Genomic DNA, 15,665 nt, shown 5'->3' with positions numbered 1-15,665 from the left:
ATCACAAATTATGAAACAAGTATATCCATTTGCCTTATCTAGATTTTTATCTATCTATATAGACCAGAAAATAATAAACAGTTTGCTCTGTACTCTTGTTGCCATGGACATGTGCACAGAAATTTAATCTACATACACCCTGAGATTATCATTAAGAAGACAGTTTCTAAAATATAGGTGAATTGTGTAACATATATCCCACAGCAGTCACCTGTTGGTGAGATCAATGACAAGTTTTGGTTGCTTCACTTATATCATACAGGTGGTATCATCACCCATGTATGAATTCATTACCTTAGCTATATTACATTAATCTTAATTTACTTACTGTATTGCATTGTTAAGTTTTTAATTAAGATACATTTTAATTTATTGTTGTGAAGGCCTCATTTCTCTTGGGTATGTTACCCAAAGTCTCTTGATTCCAACATCCTACTTGGGGAATTGACAATGTCACCTGCTTCTCCTTCCCTCACAAATGATAATCCCTGGCCACAGCCCCTTATCTACCTCATCCATGTCTCAACTTATGTTCCTTATCTTTTCCTGCTATAGCTGAGCTCCACCATCCCGAACAGAAAACACTCTTATCCCTGCAGAGATACAGAGATACAAAGGGGAAACAGTTAGAAAGTGTGCCAACAATATTTCCTGCTACAGTCCAGTTTGTCACTCTCGCTCAGGAAGTGCAAGAGTAGTTATGGCAACCTTATACAGGCTTGTACATTTTTGGTCTCTGGGGTTCATGAAAAGATTCCAACTAAAGGCAGTCAGGAACGGCTGACACTTTTCCTGGGCTTGTGATACATTTCTTCCTAGCTCTTCTGTAGCCCAAGATGATAACATTAGTACACGTGTATTTTCCCCATTGGTCAGAGAAAGTCTTAACATCTTGCTGTGATTCCCCACAAGCTTGCACTATTCAACATCTGGATTGGAAGACCTGCTGGAAAATACCATGACATATTTATCTGGATTTCCTTTGTATGGAAATCAGAGAAGGGAAGGATGGCATGAGCCCAGTTCTTGTCTCAGGTCTTGGCACACTGTCAGACCAAGCAGGTATGAAGAGCCTGGGTTCAAGAGTTTTAAAAATCTTCACAGTCTTTTCGGTAATGACATAGCCTAAGCAATATTTTATGGAATAAAAACTGTAGGATGAGAAATTGAAGTGATCATTAAGAAAGCATTAAAACATTTCTGTTATGAGATACATATTGTTTTATTATTTCAAGTCAGCCATGTGTGTAGAAGTATGCCTTGCTGAGCTCAGTGTCAAGATATAAATGAAGCTATTATTACTTCATATACAATCTGAAGACAAATGATAATCATGTCTTCCAAACATGTAATATTATCTTTGTAGTAGATGAATATATTTATGATTCAGACAATATGAAGCATTTTACAATTATGCATTAATGTTTATTTAGGACAGTGTAATATAATCAGATTTAATCAGATTTAAGTTGATGAGTTCTTGTCATCTTTATAAATTAATGTTTTCAACATTTGAGAATTCTGGAAAGAGAAAATGGAGAGAAACTTCAAGAAGAAAGAACGTGTAATTCAGTTTTTATTTATTTATTTTTTTCTCTTATGGAAAGCAGAGACTTCTATTGTCTTCTGGGTTTTATAGTTCTAAAAGTTTTAAAAATTAGTTTTAAAAATTTTGTGATGTTGTTCACCCCTTCATAATTAAGGAAAGACACGCAGTGGTAATAAATTAATTTATAATCTTTTTAAATCTGGAATTTATATGATAAATTAGTTTCTGATCACATATTTATATATTCCTGAAGAGTAAAGGTGAAAGAAACTGTGGAAGAAATTTATAGAAATCCAGTGTGTGCTTAAAGTACAGTGTAACAGAGGAGACCATATATATATTTTTTTTCTTTCTTTCTTTCTTTCTTTCTTTCTTTCTTTCTTTCTTTCTTTCTTTCTTTCTTTCTTTCTTTCTTTCTTTCTTTCTTTCTTTCTTTCTTTCTTTCTTCCTTTCTTCCTTTCTTCCTTTCTTCCTTTCTTCCTTTCTTCCTTTCTTCCTTTCTTCCTTTCTTCCTTTCTTTCTTTCTTTCTTTCTTTCTTTCTTTCCTTCCTTCCTTCCTTCCTTCCTTCCTTCCTTCCTTCCTTCCTTCCTTCCTTCCTTCCTTCCTTCCTTCCTTCCTTTCTTCCTTTGTTTTCTTTTGTAAATCTGTACTACTTAGTACAATTTATTTGCACAAGTGTTTGCTGCTTTTAGGGCATTATGACTTAGCATTTATTATAGAAAAGGATTTCATTCTATCTTTCACCAACCTTTCACCCTTCAACATACACATCCGTCTGTCTGATGTGTGAGGAGAATTACATTTGGCTTGGAAATAGAAAGAGTTATGTCTCCTTCAAACATTTCCTGTCCTGACCATCACATCTAGAGGATGTGGAAGCTCTCAGGAAAAAATGCAGGTTATTGACTGCTGTGTGCCTGCAGCAGTTCTGTAAAACTTGCCCTTCACTCCTTGACTGGCAGGCATACCGTCTTGATTCCTGTCTTAACCAGACAGGAACAATTAAGGGAGGGCTCCTAAGCAGTACCCATCAATTACAGTTGGAAGCTAGTTCACAAATGAAATAAGTTAATAAAGTTGCAATCTAATTAAGCCACATCTCTTACATCCTTAATATCCTCTTTCATGTCTAGGTAATGCATTTCAAGAAACTATGTAATTTTCAGCATGTGCAAGGAAAAGTTTTCTGTTTGCTTGGTTGCAGTAGTGTTGCACAATTTACTAATCATTTGCCAATCATTAGATAGAACACTTCGAAAAGTGTTAGTTGAGTTATTTGTAATAAGCCACAAAGTTATGTGCTTTACTCTCATGGTCAGTAACAGTCAGTACCTTTTCAAGAAGCAGGCATGTTTGTTTTTTTTTTTTTTTTTTTGTTTGTTTTATTTTCTTCTTTTTCTTCCTTTAATCCTTTAATCCCTAAATACATTTTTATTTCTCTCCCTAAGGAGAAATAAAAGCCTGTCATAATTTTTTAGTTCTATTTATTGCTCCCAGTGCCCAGGGATATTTTAAAACATTGAACACTGCTGATTGTCAGATTACAGATTTGTTCATATGTTACCATTGTAATGTGATACAGTGGCACTGAAGTACAGCAAGCAAACAGAAGGCTCTGAATAGAGTCCCTGATTCTTTTCCCATGTCATATGAACTTGCGTATTTTTTCTAAAGAAAGATCTTGCGTACAGTAAATTTGCAGTCATATGGAATGCAAATCTGCAAAATTTGGATACATCAACATTAATATCACGAATTGATAAAACACTGTTTTGAAATAAAAACAAAAAATAAGGTAAAGAATATTAAAGAAATGGTGCATAAAATTTTGGTTAATTTTTATATTTTTAGTTTCAAATAATATGAATGGATTATTTTTACACTGAATGAATCTGTTATCTAGTAGATAACCTTGGTTTTAGTCTTTTGCTCCCCGAGTCAATGGGAACTTGGGTGTAGACTTTAGCAGGACAGATTTCATGTCAAGATCCGTAAATCCCTCTTTCCCCTTGTAAAAGAAAATTCTGTGCCTTAGAAATCAATGCCTGTATTCCCACAGAGGACATGATTGGTTGTTGTGCCTAAAACATAATTTTTCTGAACTTTAATTTTAACTTTTCCACTTAGTAATATCACCCATGAACATAAAAGATATCTCTGGATTTGGAGGTAGATGATTAATGTGGGAAATCCCTGTAGAATCAAAATCTCATAATATATTGATTTTCTCTGTATTCCCTCTGTAGGAAAAATGTCCCTGTAGAAAAGAGCAAACAGTACATGGCTCTCAATGTGAAGCATAATTCACTAACAAATACAGTGAAAAAGTCTAAGAATAAGCACTTTTCAATATGGAGACAGATGGCCACATCACTTGGCAAACATTCAGCTTTTTTGTCCTGACATGTTTAAATAATGTTTATCAAGCAATAGACGTAGATAAAAATCAAGGTAGCCTTAAATTTATCTGAAACAGAATGTCAAGCTGCTGTAGAAGTGTCCTATAAATAACAATAAACAGTTGTTGAATGAAAGTCAATAAGTTGCAAACTGTATTTCTACTGGCTTGTGGAAGTGCATATATATATATATATATATTTCTTATTCATGTAATGAAATGTTCTGTCCTGTTTCCCAGCCTGGAACTCAACATAATGTTTATATACCTGGCACAACGTAAAAGGATTAGAGGCAAAACCAGACGGCTATATTTTCCCTTGTCTTGTTTATTTAGGTGATGGATAGCTGAGTCCTAACTTTACCTATCTATCTAACTGTAATCATTTATGTTCTTCTGTGAATTTTTGCTCACATGTGCACAAACACATGCATACACATTGAAGTAAACAGACTTTTTCTCTTTCTTTCTTAGGCTTAGAAAGAATTGCAAGAGATTCAGCCTATGAGCAAGAAGGAAAAGTTCAGTTTGTAATTGATGCAGTATATTCCATGGCCTATGCACTACACAACATGCACAAAGATCTCTGTCCAGGATATATTGGTCTATGCCCAAGGATGAGCACAATTGATGGTAAAGAACTACTTACGTATATCCGGGCAGTAAACTTTAATGGTAAGTTACATGTGCTCTTTTTTTTTGTCTTCTTTAAATGTTTCAGAAGTGACAAGATGTGTTTTCTTCTACATATAGGATACTTCAAGGCACAGTGGAAAACACAGGATTAGAAGCAGTTCTCATTTAGTCAGAACTGTGAGTTTTTCCACCTGCTTTGAAATCCCAAGTGTATTTTTCCTCTTAACATTAAGTTGCTCCCACAAGAGACAGATGTTAAAAATAAGAATCTGTTGATCAAAATATTTCAGTGAAAAGCTGCTATTATTGAAACAAGTTGAGGACTCATGCAGTCCTATTGACAGAATAAAATCCTTAGACAGAGGTTGCTCTTGTGTTTGCAAGACAATGAATTGAAAAAATACCCTTTTGAAAATTGGCTTCTTCTGAAATTACTGTTAACAATTTCCTTACAGAAGTGAAGAGAGTGGAATTTCTTTCAGCTTGCATATTTAAATCTCAGTTAAAAGACTTACTATCGGTTCCAGCTTCTTTTCCATGTCATTGTTTTTTTTTGCTCAGTGATTTAGTCAGCTCTAGCACAACTGCAATATATATTTTTAAACAATGCTACATAATCTGTGCAGCTGGAATCTGCCTGCTGGGGAAATGCAGTTACTGTTGCTTGTGCTGTCAACAGTAGAGACTGTTAAAGTACAGGCTTAATTTATTTTAGAACTGAAAAGGGTAGAAAGTATTTGGTGGTAAAATAAAGTTGCTGAAAACTTCATTAAATATTATTTCATGAAACCCATAATTGTTTTAGGCTATATTTGCCATTATTTTACAAGGAAGTGGAACAATGTGCTTTGCTATGTTTTCCTTTTTTTCCCTACTTGGTGGTAATTCACGTACTAGAAATGCCTTCTAACTATAGAGAGAAGCACTGTCTATCACAATTCACTCCAGTGACCTCAGCTGCCAGCCTTTTTGAAAAAAGCACAAGGTCATTTTGAATTTAGCTTCCAAGTGGAAGCATTTTTTGCTTTAGGTAATGTACCAGACCATTTGGTTTATGTGAATATTGGCTGCAGTTCACATTTTTTTCCTCTTCCAAACCTTTTTTATTTCTATGCAATTTTTGTGAATAGGGAATCCCTGTCTCCAGGAATATAAAGACAGAAGGAGTTTAAAATGATTCTTTAGGGATATTAAAGAAAACCTGGAGCAAAGTGTGTAGCTGGCAAATGGGAATGTTGCTATGATGACAAAGGTAGGCAGCATATTGTAAGGTTTGCAGTGATAATTATCTACATTTCCAGCTTATATTCTTTTTAGTCTGTGTTGTTAAAGCATAAAGAAAGTGATTTATTTTCATTTGGTTAGCATAAAAGTTTAACATAAAAAGATAAGCTATACACTTTTTACTTGAAACATTTTTCTCCCTAAAGATTGCTGTATTTCATGTCATGTCATGAAATACAAACCTGTCATGTTTTCTCTGGCTGACTCTAACTATTGCAACAACATGGGGAGATGAAAAGAGTGGAATAAACCATTCTGGACATTATTAAAAAAATACCTGTTTTTGAACAAGTGATTTACTGAAAGAGAGGAAAAGAGGGAAATAAAGGGAACATTTCTGTGAGGTTAACTTTCTGTCTCACGAGATACAAAAAATCTTCTCTGTATGAGGTTAGTCAACATTATGTACAGGTGTGCTAACTTTCTGTGTGTGTCATATGTCACAGTATTTCCCTGGGGTGACACACTGAGGTCATGCAATGGGAGACATCGTCAGAAGACAGTCTTTAATCCCGTGCCTTTTCCTATTAATCTCAAGTCTCCGTTCCTCAGGAAAACAATGTAGCTGTGTCTGACTTGGTTTACAGAGGTGAACATATATACAGGTTGCTAGACCTCGTGTGGTGGGAGTTGACAGTAGTGCTGTGTGTCAATTTTGACGCGAGTCCTTGGTTCAAGTCACTAATAATGTATTATTTAAAAGTGAACTGATACATGAAAGGAAAACCTGGGCTTTTACAGCCATTCAAGGTAACATTTTTCTATCCTAACAATAACAAGATCACAGTATTGCTGAGGTTGGCAGGGACCCCTGGAGACTGCCTGCTCCAGTCCCCTGCTCAGATCAGGTTCGGCTAGATCAGACTGCTCAGGACAACATCCAGTCCTGTTCTCAGTATATCCAAGGATGGAAAATACTGCAGAATTTTCTCTAAGCAATCAGTTTCAATGTTTGAGCATCTTCACAGTAAAAAAGTTTTTTTCTTATGCTTAAACGTTTTCTGTGTTTTAGAAATAAGTCACTGTGCCTCAAGATGATAATAATCCCCCTTAACAAAGGTAGTAATGCATGGATGCAACTGCAACATTTGAGTTTTGTTGCTACATTGAGTTCAGTGGGTTACAACTCACAAAGTTGACTTGTGCTGTGAAGGACATCGTACTGTCTTATTGGAGAGTTTTCAGTCTCCATAAGGGGAAGAAAACATGCATGTTTCTCTTTATTGGAGTAAAAGCTTTTGCTTTTGATTACAAGTAATCACTTTGAAATATGATGATTTTTGTTTCCTGTGTTTATTTTTATTTACAAAATATAAAGAAGGTTTGTTCCCCTGAAGGATTCATCTGTGTAATATTCCATGACACCTTCATGACTGAAGGGTGGTCATAACTACCAGCACACAGTGCACTGATGTAATTGATACGACATTTGCTTCTGCTTGGATATTCTTCTGCCAGTTGTATGTTAAACACAGAAAATCTCACAGTTCAGCATGATTTTGAAGGGGACAGAAGTTCTACATTTATAATAAGAATGAATACATTTATTTGTACATGAGATTTGAATTACTACTGAGTGCAATCTTCTATTTTACTATTGCCTTTGTTTTTCTTAGAATAGCTATCAAAGCATGGTGTTTAAAAACAATTGCTTTTCAGTTATAATGGACAGTTTAATCATTAATTTCACTTATGGAAAGAAACCTCTAAGAAATCTCTAAAGTAATTCAGCAGCCTATAGCTATGTATGTTGAAATTAAAAGTTTTTTTTTTTTTTTTTTTTAAGGAAAAAAAGGAATATATAAAGACTCTTACTTCCAAGCCAGAGCATTTCCAAGCCAAGACACAGCCCATTTAGTTCCCTAGGTTCTTGATGTTCCCAGCTGGTAGACCATAACCAGCCCTTTCCAGCTATTTGATTAAAGAATACTGAGAGATCTCAGAATTTTCATGCTCATACTTGCCTTTGTTTTTCTCTGGCAAAAAGTAAATATGTTGTCACTTTACGGATTTTTTTTTTTATAGAGATTCCACATTTGAAATATTTTCCTCACATTTTTATATTTTTTTTTATACAGAAAAAAATAAATTTTTATGTGGAATTGATGTTTACTGTTTAAAATTATTGAAATCATTTTTTTCTTGTCAATTAAGTTTATAAATGATGATGTACAATATGGTGTAATTGTGTAATGACTCAGTAGATCTCCCTTCTCCAATGTTCTCATTGTTTGACTTCTTTAGACTGCCTGCAAAATAATAAGATGCTTTCTAAGAGTTTTTACCCTAGCACATGCTCAGTATTTTATGAGAAATGGTCATCATTTAACAGAAATAGGACTTGAATGTTCATTCATAGTGGAGGTGTTTCAAAGTGTGTATTTGTATTTTTTTTTATTTTCTTTCATTTTCAATGAAAAGATTTTTCTCTGTAGTTTCCTCTAAATGGGTGGGGGGCGGGTGCAAAGCGGGAAGAAGGGAAGAAGAAAGAATGACAAAGTGATTATCATGATATTTCTTGGGCATAAATAAAATACAGAATCATAAGATTGATCTATGTCTCTCTCCTCAGTTGTTCTACTTCAGAAGTAAAGATCAGAATTTGTGTTTGAATTCCAAAGACAAAGGTCAATGCTCATATTGTACGTAAAGCGTTTCACAGAATGACACAGAATCACAGAATAGCTGATGTTGGAAGGGACCTCTGGACTTCATCCTGTCAAAAGCCCTGCCAAGCAGGGTCACCTAGCACACATTGCACAGGATTATGTCCAGGCAGTTTTTGAAAATAAGAGTGTACAGCCTCTTTAGGCAGCCTATTTCAGTGATCTGCCACTCTGACAGTAAAGAAGTTTCAAATAGATGAACACCCATTCTCTCTGTATGAAGTTGATTTGTAGCTAGTGTGTGGTGTAAAGTATCTTTTTTTTTTTTTTGCCTACCTGTACATATACATTTGTATTTACATTGACACACTGCAACAATTCCAGAGATAAATATCTAGCAAACGTCACACACTATAACACAATATATTTACAGCCATTAAAATATGAATCTTTCACTTAATCTTAAAAGTAAGGGCAGAACAAGGCCTGTAGTCTCATACATGAAAACCAATACATTTCCTTGCCCCTGACTCCGTCTCTCTCCCTCTCCATCCTTCCCTCCCTCTCTCCCTCCTCGCTTCCTTCCTTCCTTCCTTCCTTCCTTCCTTCCTTCCTTCCTTCCTTCCTTCCTTCCTTCCTTCCTTCCTTCCTTCCTTCCTTCCTTCCTTCCTTCCTCCCTCCCTCCCTCCCCTCCCCTCCCCTCCCCTTCCCCTCCCCTCCTACCCTTCCCCTCCCCTCCCCTCCCCTCCCCTCCCCTCCCCTCCCCTCCCCTCCCCTCCCCTCCCCTCCCCTCCCCTCCCCTCCCCTCCCCTCTCCTCTCCTCTCCTCTCCTCTCCTCTCCTCTCCTCTCCTCTCCTCTCCTCTCCTCTCCTCTCCTCTCCTCTCCTCTCCTCTCCTCTCCTCTCCTCTCCTCTCCTCTCCTCACATTTTTTTTTTCCACGGAAAGCAGTATCTATAGAGGACATTAAACAAACAAACAAACAAACACACACACAAAAAAAGTGTCAGGTTTCTCATGGACAATTTTGAACCTTTCAGGCAATCATTATTTTGGAAACTACTGTTTACAAAATTCGTCTGCTCCTGCTATTTTATGAGTTTGCTAAGACATTAATCCATGCAGAACTCTCTTGACTTAATATTAATCTCAGACAATTTTACATGTTTTATTCAAGAAAGCTGACACCTCTCTATTATTTCACTGAGTACAAAATTTGCATTCTCAGATCATTATTTATCATTAAAACAGAAGCTTTAAAATGGGTACCCTTTGAGGTTGACATGTTTTGACATTTTTTATGGCGTTAAGCACAATAGAACTAAATGTCCCACTTAAAATGTACTGGAGCTGTGCTCCTAATTAAGTTTTTATTTTTTTATTTTTCTATTTTTTTTTAATTCAATGTTCAAGTCTACAACTACCAATAGAGAAAAGAAACTTTTTGAAAAATTGTAAGTTGGGCTCATCTGAAAGCTAAGAGTTCTTATTGTCAGTTCATCATTTAAGGATTTGTACAGTCAGAAACACTCAAATTATATGATGTCATTGGTACCTTATTCTGACAGGGTTAAAAGCTTTCCCAATGTCTAGATTTCTGTGCCTCTATGTTAAATTAAGAAAGGAATACTTACCGCTATTAATTTATTATTGAGACTAATCAGGGTCTCAAATGAGATGATTTCAAATAAGTTCTGTTTTGTCATGCTGATTATTTTAATGGAATTAATCCAGATTGCTATACAAGGAACTACAATTGCACAGTGGTCTGAATCACTCTTAATGGGTTTAAGTAATGTATGATTATAATGTAAGCACGCATAGCTGGCAATGCTTGGAGCTTCTGTGATTCTCAGACACCTTACAAATCCATGTGATTAAAATCAGACATTATGAAAATGCTGTATGTGAAATTAGAAGGTAGAACCTAAAAGTAAGTAAAATTTATTGCCATACTCTTGCTATGTACAGATCTTATGGACTGATTAATTGAGCAATATATTTTCTTCACATACAGAATTTATGACATGGAATGTGATTGAGGTCAATTCTCTGTTTTTGGGAACAAGGTATTTTAATAATTAATATGTATAGGAAGGTGATAAAGGATTTACCCTTATTACCCAATGAAAATTGAATTGCATCTCCAGTTCAGTGCAGGATATTCAGATATATTAGAGTACAGTTAACTCAAACTATAGTGAGGTGCAGTAAAAACTCTTGCAATTCCAAGTGAAAAGGTCTCTGAGTGCAAAGAAACTGAATCCATAATGTGTATTATTTTTACATTTTAGTCAGTGTAAGAAACATCACAGCTGCAGTTCTGCATAGTTATTAAGCCCTTCAGATATCCTTATTACCTTTATTACCAGGAAGAAGGCCTGCTGCATGATTTGAGGAAAATATTACTGTGATATGCTTCATAACTTAAATGTTTAAATTGAAAACATCCTCTTAAATCTATCAAATCAAGTAAGAATATCTATACAAGTTATTAATTTTTCCATATATTGATTTATGGTCCATTTGGTAAGACAATTCCTCAAGCCAGCAGGGCATTTATGAAGAGAAATTAATTAATTTATTTTTTTTCACTTACTCTGACAGAATCATAGGAAACTATTTCATTTTCCTACAACACCTTCTATTTCTGACAACAAATAAACATAATTTAATGAAAAAAAAAAAAGGCAACAGTATTTTCACGAAGGGGATTTGGTAGTGTAAATAAACCCTATTCATTCATGTAAAAAGTGATCTAACTGGCAATAGCTGATAAGTGTCTACATCAAAAAATAGAACCACACTTAAGAGAAGCTGTTGGTGAAATGGTCTTGATGAATCTTAGATTGCCCAGAGAAACTGTGAATGCCCCATTGCTGGAGGTGTTCAAGACCAAGTTGGATGAGGTCCTGGGTAACCAGATCTAGTGGATGACATCCGCACATGGCAGGGGTTTGGAATGATACGATCTTTAAGGTCCCTTCCAACCCAAGCCATTTTATGATTCTCACATAAAGAAGAAAATACCAGTTTCTCTACTGAAGGGAATGACAGATGAATCAGGTAGACAATTCTGTAAGACAGTGAGGAGAGAATAAATCTATAATTAGCAGACAATGCCTACATCATCATCAGGCAGCAGTATTCTGTTCTGCTCTAGGGAGATGTATTATTCACCAGTAATCAACTGAGTTCAGGTCTATAGTCAAAGCAGTATCGAATTCAAAAACAAGTTAGATTTGTTAGACCTTGTTATGAGATGTGATCTTAAGTAAAACCAGGGAGAATCTGAGCAAAGTAAACATGACATTTAAGAGGAAAGCGATGAAGGTCAGTTCATTCCTCACAGGCACATACTTTTGCCTCAGTTTCAGTTGCTGGTGAAGTCCAAAGTGTCTAGTTCCATACAGCTGAAGGGAAAGGCTGATACTTCTAAAGGCTACCAAAGAGTGGTTCTGTCCATCAACATTGAGGCACCATAGCAACTCATCTACTTCTGTGTATTTTACTGCAAGAAGCTATGAGTCAGAGAGATTTTCTCAAAGGCTGGTTAAAGCATTTCTAATAGCATGAAATATTAAATATGCAGAAGATAGTTTGTCTTAGAAAGTTCTCTAATTTACTTCAGCAGAGGAAGCATTTACTGCTATTCCTGAGGATTAAGGTATCCAATCATTTTGGCCACGCAGCAGGTTGTGTTTTATGCTGAGCAGATTGGACCCAAAATGTTGCTCCCCATAGTCTTAGTCAAATCTCTCCCCTCTAAGCCTGAAATAAAATGGATTTGATGCACAAATTCCTGGGGTGTTCTATTTTAAATAGACTATTTCTCTCAATTCTCCTGTTACCTGTATCATAAAAATTGAACTTTTGATAATTAACAGTAAAATAATTTGCAGTAAAGAATTTAGTGGAATCTGTGGATCCTGTGCATAGCACAAAATCAAAGTGATGATACATTAGTGAGGTTTCCATATTAATATTTTTTCAATTTGTGCCAATTTCATTAGGTTATTAACTTTTATAATTACATTAGCATTTAATCAAAAATTAGTTTGCAAAATACAGAATATTCTTTATTATTAGTTATACTTGGAAGCCTAAACACTTTTAAGCCATGTTACAGGAACACACACAGCTGGATGGATTTGAAAATGGTCCTTCTCTCTATTACTTACAGCTCTATTAACAAATTAGCAGCTTGACTGGTACTTGAATATAGTTTTATTTGCTGTTAGTTGAGCTATTTATGTAAAGGTAAGATTATTGAAAGAGACTCAGCTATTTCAGAATATTAAAATTTGGATATGTTTTCAAGTACTCTATCAAACTTTATAGACCAATGATAGCTTCCTCCTTTGAGCCACCAGTTACGATGAGGTAGGGTAATATCCAATGTGATTAACTTTGATGTTGGCTTGCCTAAATTTTAAGTGTTCCACATGGTGTAAAAGTGTACGTTACAACCCTTCTATGTTAAGTACATGGGAAGAGATTTATTCCTCTGTAGACTTACAGAAGTGAGTTAGAAACTTTTGATATAGTAGCGTTAACTATTTGAGATGAACATTGTGGAAAAACAGGTCCTCCCCCCAAACTTTTCATATTAGTCTGGGATTAGGTTATTCACTAAAGAAACAAAGGATCTGACTTTTAAGCCTTTAATCCAATGAAGACTAAAGCTGTGTCACAGACGCATGCTTTAAATAAGTAGAAGGCATGGCTGGGAGGATATTCTTTAGTCTGTTGTGTTTTAATTTCTGTGGGTTCTAGGTGACTTGCTAGAAATCCTACCCAAATGGACTCTTAATATATCTTCTGAGTGTCACCCCTCTCCCCATTTTCGGAAGAGAACAAGAGATAATAGAAAAGCAGAAGAAAAAGCAGAAGACATTCCTTATGCCAAAATTCAAAAATACATACAGAAGGTTGAAGTAGTTCCAACAGAAAGTAAAACGACTAAGAAAGACGTCATTTTGTTTGAGCTCAGTCAGCCAGAACAGAAAGAATTTTAAAGCATGTTGCAGATGCAATTTAGAGATATTCTGTAGGTACTTTTGGTAGTAGCAGGATAATGCATATTGCCAAAAGAAAAAAAAAAAAAAAAAAAAGGCCTCTCTGCTGATATTTCTTAAAATGGCACAACTTTGGGCATGTTTCATTCATACTAAAAAAAGGGAATAACTATAACTACTTATTAAAAAAAAAAAAATGGAGGAAAAAAAAACAAACACTACCACCACTAACAAAAACTCCACAGAATGGAGAAGTACACTCTGGGATGCAATCTGAAATGGAGAAATGTGTTTTTGAGGGAAATTTTGTTTTGAATCCTGAAGAGAAATGAACCTGCACTGCTCCAAGAAATGGATTATTGGTTAAAGTTGATAGATTGTGGCAAGAATACACATTAAAAAATGACTACCTGTTTATTTACAAGTCGTAGTCTCTATTGTTTTTATTGTAGTTACAGCAGAATCAAAGCATCTATAAATATGACTCCATATTTATACACAGACAGCACTGAAGCAAGAAATCTTAGTGCAGTACAGGATTAATTTTGTGCATTTATTGGAAGATTTTTTTATCATGCATTGTATGCAAAGAAAGAAACAACCCATCATCAACATCTGAATTATTTTTGGTTTTCATTCAGATTAAAATTTTCTATTTTATAGAAGATAAATTACAGTTTACCCTTGGGATTAAAAGAAAGCATCTGCATTTTCTCCAAAGGGTTATAAAAAATAAGGGTTATAAAAATAAAAGGTTCTCCAAAGAGAACTCATCATGATTCAACCTATCAGAGAAATAAACTATCAATATGCTGTCAAAGTCTTGATGTAAAGGATAAAATTTAAGTTTGAAACAAAAAACTAGTTTTCATTTAATAATGATGGTTGGTTGTTACATCACTCACTCTTATGTTGTTTCAATGAGCAATAAAAAGTTAGATTTCATGCTATCATGAAATGAACATCTTTCATGTTTTTTATAACATATTTGCAATATTTGAATTGAAGCTTGATTGCTTATCACCCTGATTAAAAGATTTTTCACAGAAATGGAACTGTCTAGATAAATAAGCAATAGGTTTTCTATGTCTCTGTTCCTAGAGTACTTTTTTACATTTGGAGTTGTACGTCTATGCTATTTACATATCTCCTTGTAATTTTTTCTGTATGTTTTAAGACAAATAAGGATTTAAAACTGTTAAGGACATTTATAATTAGAATTTACCAGTATAGCCAGCAAAAGTAGAAACTCTGATCTATTAGTGTGTTTAACTAATTTAGGAAAAAAAAAATTAAACTATGATTGCAAGATTTTTGCATCTTTATCCACTGATCTTGTCCTAAATGTACAAGATGCAAAAAACATATCACATAGCAGTTAATACTGGTTATTACTGTGCAGATGTTGCCAGTGCCTGGCAACATTAAAGGCAAAATTTGATTACAAATCACTGAATCAACCTGAATGCACTGAGATTATGGGGATCTAACTACTTTCTTAAATTAGCTCACCTATGTTTTTTTCACCTTCTGAAATGGAATGTCCCTCAGAAATATTTTTTGAAAATATGTAACAAGTGTCATCTGCTAATTATTTAGTTGAAAAAGGAAAATCCATCAGCTAACCAGGGAAATGCAAAAATACACAGAGGAAAAGAAGCTAACATCCATACACTATATCCTGCTGCCTCCTTAGAATTTCTGTTCTTTCAAAGTTTGCCATATGTATATCTCATATTATTTAAATAACTAGAAATCCTCAGTTCTACATGTTGTATCTAAAGGGATAGGGGTACGGAGACTTCAATAGTAGATTGCTTTCCTTTTATTGTAAGGCTAAGCAAAGATATAATCACAGAGAGCGCATCACTGGATCAGCATTTGAGTTTCTTGTTTGGCCCTGCAGCCACTCTAGACTACCTTGGCTTTGCTCCAGTGTAGCTTGATCCTTAGCTGAGAGACAGAAATGTATTGGCACTGTTCCTGTGCCACACATAATCACATTTTGTAAATATACCCCCAGGTAGCATCAAGTCACATCTCATAATAAGGTCATTTATGGGAGCTGTGTCCCACTTTTTGGAGGTAATTATTGTGCATTTTAAAGGAAAGTGAAAGGGATGTTGGGAACCTCAACTCATTGTCTGTATGTGGGATATGCAACATCAGGGCAGT

At 35.0% G+C, this 15,665-nt stretch overlaps 1 protein-coding gene across 1 annotated transcript in view; it reads left to right on the top strand.

The window, feature by feature from the left end:
- The window catches only part of GRM8 (glutamate metabotropic receptor 8), a gene marked incomplete at both ends in the record, with an annotated part of 337,473 nt that overhangs the window by 205,488 nt on the left and 116,320 nt on the right, over nt 1–15,665 (top strand). Inside the window, one exon of the mRNA XM_084289618.1 lies at nt 4,423–4,623. Within this exon, the coding sequence (XP_084145744.1) occupies nt 4,423–4,623 (201 nt within the window). The remainder of the gene's footprint in view (nt 1–4,422; nt 4,624–15,665) is intronic.

This window comes from Netta rufina (assembly GCF_964035555.1).
Source record: "Netta rufina genome assembly, chromosome: 1".
In the NCBI taxonomy this organism is placed as follows: domain Eukaryota; kingdom Metazoa; phylum Chordata; class Aves; order Anseriformes; family Anatidae; genus Netta; species Netta rufina.
This window is presented reverse-complemented; position numbering and strand designations above follow the sequence as displayed.